This window comes from Geospiza fortis, unplaced genomic scaffold, assembly GCF_000277835.1.
Source record: "Geospiza fortis unplaced genomic scaffold, GeoFor_1.0 scaffold5, whole genome shotgun sequence".
Taxonomy (NCBI): domain Eukaryota; kingdom Metazoa; phylum Chordata; class Aves; order Passeriformes; family Thraupidae; genus Geospiza; species Geospiza fortis.
This window is the reverse complement of record NW_005054421.1, coordinates 2143600-2157366: the sequence shown is the minus strand read 5'-3', so window position 1 is coordinate 2157366 and position 13767 is coordinate 2143600. Positions and strand designations below refer to the sequence as shown.

The 13767-nt window shown below is 50.4% G+C and overlaps 1 protein-coding gene across 1 annotated transcript in view; it reads right to left on the bottom strand.

Annotated features, from left to right (window-relative positions):
* LOC102033394 (LIM homeobox transcription factor 1-alpha) overlaps positions 1–13767 on the bottom strand; it is a 47209-nt gene that overhangs the window by 9059 nt on the left and 24383 nt on the right. Inside the window, 1 exon segment of the mRNA XM_031061676.1 lies at positions 2–67. Within this exon segment, the coding sequence (XP_030917536.1) occupies positions 2–67 (66 nt within the window).

Below are 13767 nucleotides of genomic sequence, written 5' to 3'. Positions count from 1 at the left end.
GGCACGCATCACCAGCTCGCTGGGCGCCACGGCCTCCAGGCAGCCCGCGCACTTCACCGCGAACAGCCTGCGGGACGGACAGACCAACAGACACGGCTGAAGGCGTCAAAACACAACTGTCGCAGACGTCTTTTCATTAAAAATCCTCTCTTAGGATTTTTTTCCTCCTGAGAAGCTGAGAGGCCTCAGGAACAAAATGTAACCAATGGTTATCTGCTGCTGTGGAATGCAACAGGTGGATCTGTGATTGCTTTCATGTGGATGTTTGGAATTAATGGCCAATCACAGCACAGCTCGCTCTGTCTCTGTCCGAGCCACAGACCTTTGTTGATTCATTCTTGTTCTATTCTTAGCTTAGTTAGCTTTCTTAGATGAAACCTTTTCTTCTATTCTTTTTAATATAGTTTTAATGTAATATATATCATAAAATAATAAATCAAGCCTTCTGAAACATGGAGTCAACCCCTCGTCTCTTCCCTCAACCTGAGACCCCTGTGACCACCGTCACACACAACCTCTTTGCCACGCCCAGACCAAGAGACATGTCCGAAGGTGTCAAAGCACAACTTCTTTGTCACACCCAGCCCGCTGTGACACCCTGCAGGTGCTGGGACAAGGCACAGGGCAGCCACGGCGGGGAGATTGTCACCGTGGTGTTTTATGAAAAGTCCCTTCGCCGGGATTTTTCTCCTGAGAAGCCTCAGAAAAGAAATGCAAACAATAATTATCTGATTGCTTGGAGGAGGTTTGTTGTATTGGGGAACAGCCTCTTTTTCCATGTGTTTGTCCATCTGATGTGTCTCTTGGAATAAAGAGAGAACGTTCCCACGTGGAGAAGAGCGCTTCTGATATTTTGCTTTCGTCTACGTAAGACAGTGTGGGCTGACTCTATCGTCAATGGTCCAGAGTGGACCCAAACAGCCCATCCAGACATGGTCTTACAGAGATTGTTTACCAACAGATGGATCTTTGATTGGTTCCATGTGAATTGTTTTTGATTAATGACCAATCCCAGTGCAGCTGTGTCGGACAGTCTGGTCAGTCGCGGGTTTTTATTATTCATTCCTTTCTAGCTTTCTGATGTATCCTCTCTCTTTGTTTAGTATAGTTTTAGTATATGATTTCTTTTAATATAATATGATATGATAAAATAATAAATCAGCCTTCTGAGAACTTGGAGTCAATTCTCATCTCTCACCTCATCCTGGGGACCCTCACATCACCGCAACGGGGAGATGGATGAGCACAGCGGTGCTGTGTCACCCCCCTGGAGCATTGAGGGGCTGGGGACAGCAGTGCTGGCACTCTGCAGTGACAGGGATGTGCTCTCAGTGCTGCACAGTCATCCAGTGCCAATGGGGGATGCTGCTTTGGGTCAACTTTAGCAGTTTTGGGGCTCGCCAGGTGCTTACCATAAAAGTGGGCAAGTGATGAAGAACCCGACGCCCAGAAAACAAAGGTATCAAACCCAACAGCCCAGGTATCACTAGCACAAGGTAGCACCAGCTCCACATGGGTTCCATCAAGCCAACTCCCCATTGTCACCTCCCTCCAGCTCATGCCAAGACCCAAGGAGATGCTGGAGACAGCAGTGGGGTCAGGGAGCTCATCTGTGCCTCTCCACAAGCACCTGCAGAAAGTGTACCCACCCTCCCTCACCCACAAACCACCCCATCCCTCTGGACCCATCCTCACTTGCACAGGAATGGACACACAGGAATGTCTAATGTATCATAAAAATCAGGAATTTCATAATAAATATCATAGCACAAAAATCAGAAACACATCAGGAATGTCTAATATATCATTAAAATCTCCCAGACAGCAATTCTGGGGTTAAGGCCGGTGCCAGACTGAAGACTTGACGTGTCAAAAGGAAAAGGAAAAGCTCAGCTTGTTCCTTGACATTGATGTGACAGCGTTTGAGGCGTCCCTAATTAAACCGTTCCCAGGTTTCAAGACTCTGGCTCCAGACTTAAAAGCCAATAATAATAACAACAGCAATAACACTTCAGGTTGGAACCGAGCTTTCCTTTCTCCCAGTTTAAATGTCCCTACTGAGAATGATCAATGATTTACAGCTGGGGGAAACTGAGGTGAGAAGAGCAGAGGTGGCAGCATCAGTGTTGGCTTCAGAGCACTTGCAGGCACCTGGAATTAACCTTAGGCCCAGATATTTTCAGTAAATGGGATGACCAACAGAGATGTTTGAAGGTATCAAACCAAAACCTCTTTGCCACACCCAGATATTTGAGTTCTTGGCTTGGATATCACACAGAAAAAAAAAACCCCACTGTTTACCCAGCCTTGTCCGAAATATCTGTGGGAACTGGACATTATTATTCCCCTGTCTTGGTGACTTTGGCCCAGAAAGAGAAGTCAAAAGTCAGCACACATCCTGCAGAGGTTACCTCCGATCTTGCAACCCCATCTTTTTTTTTTTTTTGGCTGTTAGGAAATGTGCTGAATCAGCCCCGTTCTGAGAAGCAGAGGACCAGATAAATGCAAAACCCTCACAGGAAAACCATCAGAAAATGGGGATTGTTTGAAAAAGTGCTTTCTTCCTCACAGCTTTTCCCCAAACAGTGTTGGCAAGCACGAGGGTCTGGTGCAACACTCTCCCCTTGCCAGCCAAATCCTGGGCACACTCAGCATTCCCAAAGAAATAGGAAAGGAGTGTTATAAAGCTTTTGTAAAACACTGTCATCACCACAGAATGTGAGAAATCATCAAATAAAAAGCTTAGAGAGTTCAAATTGCCATTAGTAGCTTTTATTTTTCTACATTCAGCTTTATTTCCCCAAATTTACCTACAACTGCCTGTCCCTAAGATGTATTTCCAACATCCCTGGGAAGAGAGGGAGGTGCATTCCCTTGAAAGCATCCCTTCTGAAGGGTCATTTTTTTTTTCTTGTTCCAGCTCAAACATACACTGGCTTGCATTAATATTTCTGTAGTCACTTCATCTTTAATTATGTCTCTTTTATGTCAAAGTGGAGGCTATTTGTATTCGTCTGGCAACACATTCTCGTCCTGTTTAAACGATGTTTAAGCCCTACCTGTTGGGATTACCAACTGCTCTCAGCAATAAAATATTGATAAGATATTACACTACTGCCAGCTAATCTCCAGGAATAAATGTGCCCAAAATTTGTTTCCCAGGCACTTACTAGAGAGCCACAAACCTCTGCCAACCAGGCACAGCAGCACCACCCCAGCAGTGGATGTTTCCAAGCCCAAAGGGTGCTGCACAAGCAGGGAGGTGTGAGATTTAGGTACATGGCTGCCTGATATCAGACACTTAAAGCCATTCCTAGGTCGCTGAATAAATGACTTTATTTCCAAAGCAGCTCTCACTGAGGGATGCTGTTCAGTCCAGGTGTCTTTCAGTGCCCAGTGCAGGACTCCCCCATCCCTGAGCAATGTGAGCTGCAGAGAAACCCCCAAAAAACCAAAGAGAGCTCCTTATAAACACACAATAAACTCAGACCTCAGGCACTAAAAGGTCACAGGCAGAAAAACCACGATCTGGCCCAGGTAGTAATGGAGAGAGAGAGTAAAGGATCTTGTTGGTGTCTCAACTCCCTTGAGATCAGGCTGTACCCTTGAGACCCAGACTCCAGCAATTAATTTAACATTTTAGCCTGAGTGAGACACACCAGCCTGGATCCACAGAGGTTTTCCTCCATCTCTGGGACCTTCAGCTCCAAGCCCAGCTCTCTCCTGCTTCACTTATGGCATTTTAGGGCTTTTTTTTTCCCCTCCATAACCTGTGGTTCCAAAGTTAAGTCAGGCCTGAGGGGCAGCACTGGCTTTGTTTAGGCAGGTGGGAAGCTGGCCAGGGCACCAGACAGGGAGATTGGGATGCCTGCTGGAGAACCAGGCTGCCCCCAGCAGCTCAGTAAACACCTCACTGAAGCACTGACAGTGAGTATTTGTAAATAAAACCAACGTGCCCAACTTAGGAGGAACTGGAACCAAAAAAAGATAGTAAATGATGTGAGCAATTTTTATCACCACATATAGCACCTTTTGTGTCTGATCTTAAAAATATTCCTATTCTTGGGGGTTGGTTTATTTTGGTTGGGGTTTTTTTTTAAGTTTAGGTCTCTTTTGAAATGACAAGCTGCAGTTTTGAAGCTGAAAGGGGCTGGTGGTGACTTTCAAGAAAATCTTGAAGCAAAATAAGGTCTCTTTTGAAATGACAAGCTGCAGATTTGAAGCCAAAAGGGGCTGGTGGTGGCTCTCAAGAAAATCTTGAAGCAAAATGTTTGGGCATTTCCAAAAGTGCAACATTTCTGGCGGCGTCAGGCATATCCCCCAGGATGCAGCCCCACTTCTCCTTCCCCATTCCTCCTTCCCAACAAAGCATCCCAGACCTCTCCTTTGGGGTTTCCCATCCACGCAGCATCACCAAAACCTAAAAAATACCGACACACGGCCAAAGCCACCTCTGGGATGCTCATCCCTGTCCCCTCCCGATGGCCGGGGTGCGGCCCCGGTGCCACCAGCGCCTCTTTCCCCGTTCCTGCGGGGGTGGCAGGCTGAAAGGGGCCGTGATTGACGGGCGCTTCCCGGCTGCTGTCTGTCTGTCTGCGTGCCCCGCATACAAAGGCGGCCCCGCGGAGCCTCCCGGGGCGGGGACGCCGATATTGAATCGTGACGGACAAATCTCAATCGCCGAGGCGAGCCCTGGGCTGGGCTGCAGGGAAGGTGAGAGAGCTCTGCTCCCCTCCCTGCCTGCTCCAGGGATGGGGCGAGAGGGGCAGGGGCAGCCCCTGGGTGACCCTGCATTGGCACCATCCACAGGAATGTTGGGTTTTCCAACACACCTGCCCCACTCACCCCAGGTTGTGAGCACGGCTCAGGAGGAGCCCGAGCAGGTCCTGACTTGTTGGAATCTTGGATGCTGAGAATTTTAAGTTTTCTGTGCTGGAGGGCACAGAGCCACAAGAAAATACTAAACTGGCATTGATCAATCCATCAGGAGGTGCTGGGAGCTCCAGCCTGGCCTGGACCCTTGACCCAAATGCCTTCTCCCCAGAATGGTTTTACTCTGCAAACGCTCTTATCCCCCAAGTGCCATCAGCCTCCAGCACCCTCACCTTCAATGGTCCTTGCCCTTGCTTCCAAGCAGCCTGGCATTCAGAGCCATGAATCCCACCAAGGCCACGATCCTGGCACGGGGATGAACCAAGGGTCAGTCCAAGGGGTGCAGGAGGAGGCTGGCAGTGAGCACCAGCAATGAGCCACAGGGAATGAGGACACCAGATTGAGTTGGCACTTGGTCACCTTCTCACCCACTGCCACTCGCCCCAGGGGGGGACATCAGCACCAGGTCCTCAAGAGGCTGGCAGTGGAGAAATGTCACTTTGCTGTCAACCCTGCACCCCTGGCTTGGGAATGAGCCACTGCCCTGCTGCTGCTGGGCTCACATCACCCTGTCCCTGCTCACGGAGCCAAGGGAGGGGCAGAGGGCATGGACCATGGCCAAGCAGGAAGGGGATGGTGGCAGTGAGTGTATCCCCCAGCTGCAGCCATGGGGCGCCCCGTGGATCCTCAGCCCTGGCAGGAGAGGTGCTGACACCACAGGAGTGACTCAGAAAGAGCTGAGTCCATCTCGGCACTGTGGAGAGCAGGCTGGCACATCCTGGGCATGGGGAGCACAATCCAGAGGGCAACTCCACACCAAGGATCACCTCCAAACCTACACTGTGTCTCCGGGCTCCCAAGCCAATGGAGGAAAGCGCCCACAGCCACCCTCACGTCCCTCCCTGTGCACCCCAAGCCCTCAGGGAGCTCTCTGGTGGGACAGGGGAGGGATGTTTTCCCCGGGGCTCTTCTCCTGACCCTTCCCTGTCTCCCAGCTCCCTCCCCCCCGAGGCGGACAAGTGTTCGCTTTACTGCCTGGCAACGGGGCCGGGGCTAAGCTTGCTAAAATATGAGTGTTTTTTGGCTGGAGTACCAGAAGGCTGCAGTCCTACAGAGAGAAAAAAATTGAGCACTCCATGCCATGGCTCCAGAAAGGGGGAGAATTAGGTTTCACACCGAGCAGGCTGGACCATGGCATTCTTTAGTTAATGCTTAACAAACGCCCAAACAAAAGCAGCCAACTTCGCTGCATGTTTGTAAAATGTATTCTCAGCAGATTCAGGTTTATTGGAGAATTCGCTCGCTCTGCAGCAAGTGGCGTTTTCCTTTTTTTTTTTCTTTTTTTTCCCCTCTCCTTTAATTTCCCTTCTCCTCCCTCCTCCCCCCAGCTCAAGCCCTTCTCCTTCCTGCTGCCTGAATGCATCTTCCAACACTTTGAGGGGACATGGCAACCGAGCTGAAACGGGTTTATTTCACCCCGGGGGCTGATGTGAGCTCGCCTCCATGGCCCTGGGGTGCAAGTTCTCCCCGGGGTTCAGCTGAGCTGCTGCTGCCAACAGGGAACAGGGAGCCCAAAAAGCCAAGATTTGGTCTCTGGCAGATTCACCAGGGGTGAATCACTGATTCACTTGGCTGGTGGCTGTATGCTCCGAGAGGCCAGAGAGCAAGGAAGGGAGGAGAAGCCTGAGAGTCCTATTTTTGGCCTTTCTTCACCTAACCCAGCTCTCTCAGGGTCCTAACCCAGGGGTTCTACCCCATCCAGCATCCCACTGTGCCACGCATTCTCAGAGAGCCCATCATGGCAGAGGATGCCAGTAAGCACAGCTTGCTCCCAAAGGCAGAGCCAGTATTGGGTGTGGAGTAGGGGGCAGCCCCATGCAGGGACCCAGAGGCTTTGAAGAGGTTAAATTATGGAGTCTATGCATGGGTGTTCTGCAGGAGCATCCCTGAAGGAGCTCCTGCTCTGATGTAAGCACCTGAGCAGGTCCCATGTCCCCCCCCAGGGCCTGGTGCCTGGCAGAGGACACCAGTGATGAGGGACACGTTGTGGGGCTGCTGGCAGAGAGGAAAGGGGGAGCAGAGGAGAGGGGGTGATGCTGGGCTGTTCAACCCTCCTTCGGCTACATGGGAACCATCTGAGCTTTCCCAGGAAAGGGCACCTTCGCCCCTGACGCCTGGATGGGGTCCAGAAGTGGTCACTTAACACCTCCTGGAGCCTCCAGAGACCACGGCAGGGGCACTGCTACAATGACGGGGTTAAGTAAACAGACAAACGAAGCCTTCCCAGGGAGCAGCCGCTGCCAAAACACACCAGGAGCCTTCCCTGTGTCCAAGTAAAAGGTGGAGCAAGTGCACATCTTCCAAGGCTGCTCTGTGCTGCTCCATTTCTGATCAAGGACACACTAGTAAGACTTTCACCCACAAGGTCCTACAGCTGCTGATGGTTCTGTCCCCCCTCTAGGAGCCTGATAAAAATCCTCTGCTCAATGGCAGGAGAGGCCAGAAAGTCATCTCCTGAGTGAGGCCAGAAGGCCAAGACCAAAACGCTGATTTTCCTTCCCATTTCCCTCAAGACCTCTTCTTTTGGTGTCCCCCCACCCTCAATAACAGCGTGTAGCATCAGACAGGGGCTTGGTCCCACCCCAGCACTGATGAAGCACCAGGTTTTAGAGGCACAGGTAGGAGGGGGAGAGGCACACACAACACCACGTCCAGGCCCAAATGCCATCCCAGTGAAGCCAACCCAAGGATCAATCCCATCCACCCCACAGCCCAGCAGTCCTGCATCCAAGCAATGCATCTCCCACCAAGCTGAATTTTGAGCAGCGACCCCCCTCATTCCCCCCACCCCACCCATGCCCCCAAGAAAACAAGGATAATTGAAAAACCACAATATCACTAGTCAAATTTAATATTGAGAGTGAGTGAGCGGGAGCCAGAGGTCAGAATTAATTACACCCCACCATATTTCAGCACGCTGCCGTAGCTCCGTGTCCTTTCCTTGGGGAGCAGTGCTTCCACAGAGAGGTCGACAGACATTATTAGAAAGGACTGATTTAAACGTACCCCCAGGAGCTTTTCAGCTTGTCTCTTCAGAGCCTTTGTTTGTACTGAGATTAATGGAGAGGCAAATGATGGAAAAGCAAAGTCACCAGGAGCAAGAGGATGTGCCATTGCTGCCGCCACCACCCCGATTTGGCTGCTTTGTGAGCGGGGCAGGAATAACCAGGAGAGAAGGAAACGCTGCTCATGCCATTCATTTTGTGGGTAAAAATGTGAAGATCTTGAAAACTATTCTTTTTTTTTTTTTGTGTTTGTTTTCCAAGAAAAAGATATCCTGGCTGAAACCTCCTGCAGGCTGGCTTTCCTACCCCCTTGGGGATTTTACACACACGCTGGTTTTTTGACGTGCTGTACCACCGTGGGGGAAGGAGTTATTTTCATTCTGCTCCAGATTAATGTACTCCTCTTGCAAGCCATTATATTTGTTTCTGAATTTTTTTTTAAACCTCCTGTGATGGAAAATTAATACAGACACAAACCAAAATTAAACCTTTCTATTTTCCATTCAGATTTTCAAACGGAGAGTTACAAAACAAAAACAAAAACAAAAAACAACAAAGGAAAGATAGAGCATTCTGATTAAACAGAAATCGCATTCCTCGGGCACAGCCAATTCTTTACTGGTTCCAGCCCTGAACAACCTGATCCACATGCAAGTGAGCCCTGCTCCAAGGAGAAGAAGAACTGAGAAGAATTCCAGTCTTTTCCAGCCCTATTTCCCTTGTGAGACCACAAATTCACCTCCACCTTGCCCCAACAGGTTCAAAAAGGGATCAGGCAAACCCAGGCGACCGAGTTCAACACTTGCCTGGACCCTCAAGTCCAACCTCACCTTTAGGACCCCCCAAATCCCAAATAATCCCTCAGGGCTGCCCTGGCCCTGCGAGGCTTTCCTGGAGCATCCCCACCGAGGCCAGTGCGGGTGCACAGGTCCAGCCGGGAGCCTCGGCTGCTCTCGAGTCTCCTAGGCTACAATCAAGGCTTGCCTTTCCCTTTATTAAACAGCAACCCCACGTTCCCCCCAAGGGCTCTGGGAGCATCCAGGGATGGGGCTGCAGGAGCTGCGGTTTCCCAGGCGTTTAACATTCACTGGGGCTGTTTGCGCCCGACGTGCCGACGCGGCAAATTCTCATTAGGAGCCGGCCAATATCCTGTGGAGCTTCCCGGCGCTCCGGTGGCCATAAAAATCGCTGGGCTGTATAAAAGCTAAACAGAGTAAACTCACTTGGACACAGGGAGCAGCTGCTTCGGAGCAGCTCGGCAAACAGAGATCGGCGGGAGCGCGCCGGGCAGGGAGATAGCGCTCGCCCGCCCCGCTTATTTCTTGCCTTATCTTTTATTTCCCTCACCCTCGCGCAGGGTTTTGCATAAATATCATCTGCGTGTGTTGTCAGGTTGTTGGGATGGGGTTGAGGGTTTGTTGGAGTGTTTTTTTTCCCCCCAACTCAGCAGCATCTCCACAATGGGAAGCAGCTGCTGCGGCTAAGGGGCTGCTCCGGAGCAAAAGCTGCGCTCGCATGGAGATATCTCAGAAGAATCATCCTTCATACATAGCTCCGTGCACTAGAGAGCACTATAACATGTGTTTCCATGAAGTTTGTTAACTGCTCAGCTAAACAAGCGTGCTGGAAATGCCAGAGGAATATGCTCTGGAATGAATGGAAATACTCGTCTGAAAAGACATTAAATTTAAGCCATCTTTTTTCTTTCCCCCCTCCTTGCTCTGCTCAGCTCATGTTGCTGCTCTCTCCTGGCGTGTGCTTTTGGGAGAAACAAATGTTTGGGGTGTGTTTTGCAGCCTCGTGGCACTTGAGACAGGGATGAGATAACAGATGAGGGTACATGGGGGCATTTCATGCCATCGGTGGTCTGTGGACGCAGAGGCAGAGCCAGTCCAGCAGCTCATCCTCTGTGATCCCCACAAGAGATCTGCTCCCAAATGACATCTCACGTGTGGAAAATCAGAGCTCTGCCCTTCATGGGCCTGAGCATCAGCTTCTGAGAGGTACAGAGCACCCTAGAGGGGCTCAATCTTACAACAAGATGGATAAAACCTCAGGAAAATTTGACTATAAAGAGTTCAAAATTTGTTTGAGCTTCTCTAGAGCTTTCTCCTCTTCAGTCTGAGGAAGTTGACATTTTTAGCCAATGTTCTCTTGAAAATTCAGCAATCTACCAATGCAAATCCGAACGTCTTTTTGATTTCTGTGTAGTGAATGGATTTCAAGGTGATTCCAGTAGCCCCCAGAAAAGGCTCTGACTAATGTCAGTAAATGACAAGACGTCTCAGATCCTGACACCAAACAGGAGGGTCAATATCCATCACTGGGGGAAGATGCTCAAAAGGCTCCAAAGTGGCCTGAAGATGCTCAGCACTGGAGCTGGTTAAGAGCTTCCCCATAAAATTATTTTCCTTTGTTCTACTGGCTCTATTTTATACATATATGTGTGTGTGTATATACATATATGTGTGCATGAGGTATTTTTTTCTGAAAAACCTTAGCTTTACACAGAGATTTTTAAACTCAGCCATGAGCCTAAGTTCAAGTCACACTGCAGGGCTGTGCCCAGGGATGCTGAGCCATCTGGCAAAGAGGGACTCGGGTGCTTTGCTCCATGCAGCCAAAGCCCTGGCTGGATGCCATCTCACCACTCCTAACCTAAAATGTTTTTCTGGAGCTTTCTGATCTAAAAAAACATATATTTTCTTTTTTTTTTTTTCCCCTTAACCATTTGTATTTTCACATCAATGAGTGCTGAGGCACCGGAATGACATTCCAGGCAGGAATTGTTGATCTTTCCCACACACCCCTCACATCCCACAGCACCTACAACCCTCCCAGTGTGCTCTGATCACCAGAGAAGGCTGAGCAGGGACGTGGCAGCAAAGAGCAGAGACCCCTACAAGAGGAGACAAGGGTGCAGGGACAGTGCCCAGCTTGCCAGGCTACCTGAGACAGGTCCCAGTGCTGCCAAGGCAGCAGGATGAGCTTTTGATGAATTAGATGGCAAAAGCAAACATGCTTTCTCTAGGAAACAGGTTCCTGCCACTCGTCTGCTCAGGGTTATCGCAGCATCAGGGGCAGCAGCCCTTCCCAGCAGCCTTCCCTCGGCCGTGGAGGCAGGATATTACTTTGTTGCTTATTCATTTTATTGCTTCTCCTTTCTAAATATTTGCTTGGCAGGGGAAGGATTCCCTTTACACTGTATCTGTTCTTACAGGTCAATTGAATTTCTGGCGCTCTCAATCCGTCCTTCCCTCCAATTGCCTTTGCAAAACAAATATTGGTTGTACCAATTAGCTGTGAACCCCTCACAGAAGATATCCCAAAGCCTTCATTCAGGAGAAGGCTCTCCCAGCCACTGGGATGGGAACCCACTGCCAGAGTGGCAATGCCACAAATTCCACCCCCAGCAGCCAGAAATGGGTCCAGGTAGGAGGTCAGACCTGACCAACTGATAGGTTCTTGCCAAATCACATCCTTTAAATGAAAAAAAATAAAGGTTTTCCCTCAAAACATCTTGTGGAAACCCAGGGCACTGGGAATATTTCTCTGTCTGCTCTGGGGTGCCCTGACCCCACAAGGGCAGCACTGACTTTGACCCTCATTCATGGAGAAAGTTTCCCAGAGTTCAGGATAGACTAGAATCCACAAAAGTGTGCAATAGATTATAGAGAGCAGTGCAGGTGTGTCACTGGGTGAGAAATTTAGGGTTTGGGATTTTTAGTATGTTATGGATGGAAGCAAGATGGAGGGCACAGGGTGTCGTCCTGGGTTTCTTCTTCTTCCTTCTTCTTCTTGGGTTTGGGTGGCATTTTGTAATTGGGCAGAAAAGACCCCATTGCAGCTCTTTGGGATCAGTTATTGGGTTAAAAGGGAAAATAATCCAGGTGTCAGTTCTTAATTGGAGAGTTTAGTCTTAAAAGACCTTGCAACAAGAGATTGTTGGCCATTTTGTGCCTTCTAATGAAAAGCTGCCCAGCTCACAGCAGTGAGACTGTTTTACTGATAAAAAATAATAAACACTTGAGTCCAAAAATGAATTACTGTCTCAAGTGCCTTCAATCCAGACCCAGAAAAACCAACAGCTGGAACCCCCACAACATCTTTAGGGTTTGCCCATGCAGTGCTGGGCTTTTCTAAGCTGCCCCACCAAGAGCAACAGGCACATCCCACCCAAGCTTCATCACCCTGATTTCACTGCTCTGGGTTTTATCTGAGACTTCCTTCAAAGGTTTTGTGAAAATCTACAACTTGCCACAGGGAGAAAGCAAAGACACCTGGGTGGATCAAACAGCCTTAAAAACTTGCTGGGTTTTGCTCTGATGAACCCTAAACAAATGTGAAGGGAACCAAGGAGATGACTGGATTGCACAGCCACGGTGGGGATCCTTCACCCTCACACTCGCTTTTGGTGACTTCCACCTTCTGCCAGCTGCCACGGGGACAGGGATGGCAATGCCAGCCCTGGTGTCACTGCAGCAGGAGCTGTGACACAGCCCCACGGCTCCCAGCCCACCGGTGGCCACTTGCAAAGCGTTCAGAGCACACTGTTAAATGTGTCCTGCCTGTGCCAAAAGTCACAGCCCAAGGCAAAGGCGCCGGGGGTGATGGATGAGCTGATGGATGGGCCATGGAGGTGGGACATGGAGCAGCAGGACAGGCGATCACCCTGCTGCAGCTCTGGGCACTGACAGCCACTGGTCCATCCCAGTGAGGATTCCCAGGCTGTCAGGGATGCCCAGCTTTGGAAAAAGCCTCTTTTCCCAGGTGCCACCCTCAAAACAATGCTGCAAATCCCAGAAAGCAGGGAAAGCTCACATTCCCCTCCACATCCCCTGCAGCCCAGGGAAGGCAGATTGCCCAGCCAGCCCTGGAGTGCAGGACTGGCCCAGCATCAGGGAGAAATGCTTTTTCCCCCCAAAACAGGGACACTTTTTTCTCCACATTTCTCTGAATCACAGCTGGGGCAGTTCCCACTGAAGCTCTGGGGTAAAATGAGACAAGAAGACAGAGCAGGGCCCCCCATACCAGGCCAGGTTACCCACGGGGGGTCAGGTCACCCCAGCAGGCTGGGCTAAGGCCAGGACAGGCTGGGGATGTATAAGATGCTGACACACAAATATGAGCCAGTCCCATCTATGACAGCATGCACACAGCCAGCACCCCGGGGTGGAGGGTGGGAAGCAGATGCCTGCTTAGAGAAAGGAGGGACCAGCCACAAACCACTCATGCTCCTCTGCAGCTTGGACAAGCATGAGGCTGCCTGGCTCCGCGTTCTGGGGCCAGGCCCATCTCTCTGGTTTAAAGCAGCTGAATTGAGCCCAAAGTCTCATTGAGTCAGCCTGCCCGGAGCTGGTTCTGCCACCAGGCTGCTTCATCCCAACATGAAGCTAATGCTCCCCTTTGTGGCTACAAGAAACTCAGGGCCAGAGAGAGCAAGCAGCCCCCAGTGCTGCCAGCTCCCAGCATTACACCTGAAATGGGTGACAGAGGGTGCTGGAGGCCCTGTGCCCCCATCTTTCCACTTTTCCCCTGATACCACCTCCCATTTAAACTGATCTCCATGGGTTGCACCAGGAATGGGAGCTCTCAGGCTGGCCAAGCGCCACCAGAGCTTGGAAACGACAACACAGAGGCAAAAATCTTGGTATTTACCCTCGATCCATGTCAAATGACACGATGGGCAAGCCAAGGTCAGGAGCAGTAATTTGTTTTGCCAGCCTGTCTCCTGGAGCAGAGGCAGCCTGAATCCCCCTCCCTCGCATCGAGCAACACGTGTGCCCCATTCCCTGCTGGTGGCATCCCTCAGAAGACGTCACCATGGCAC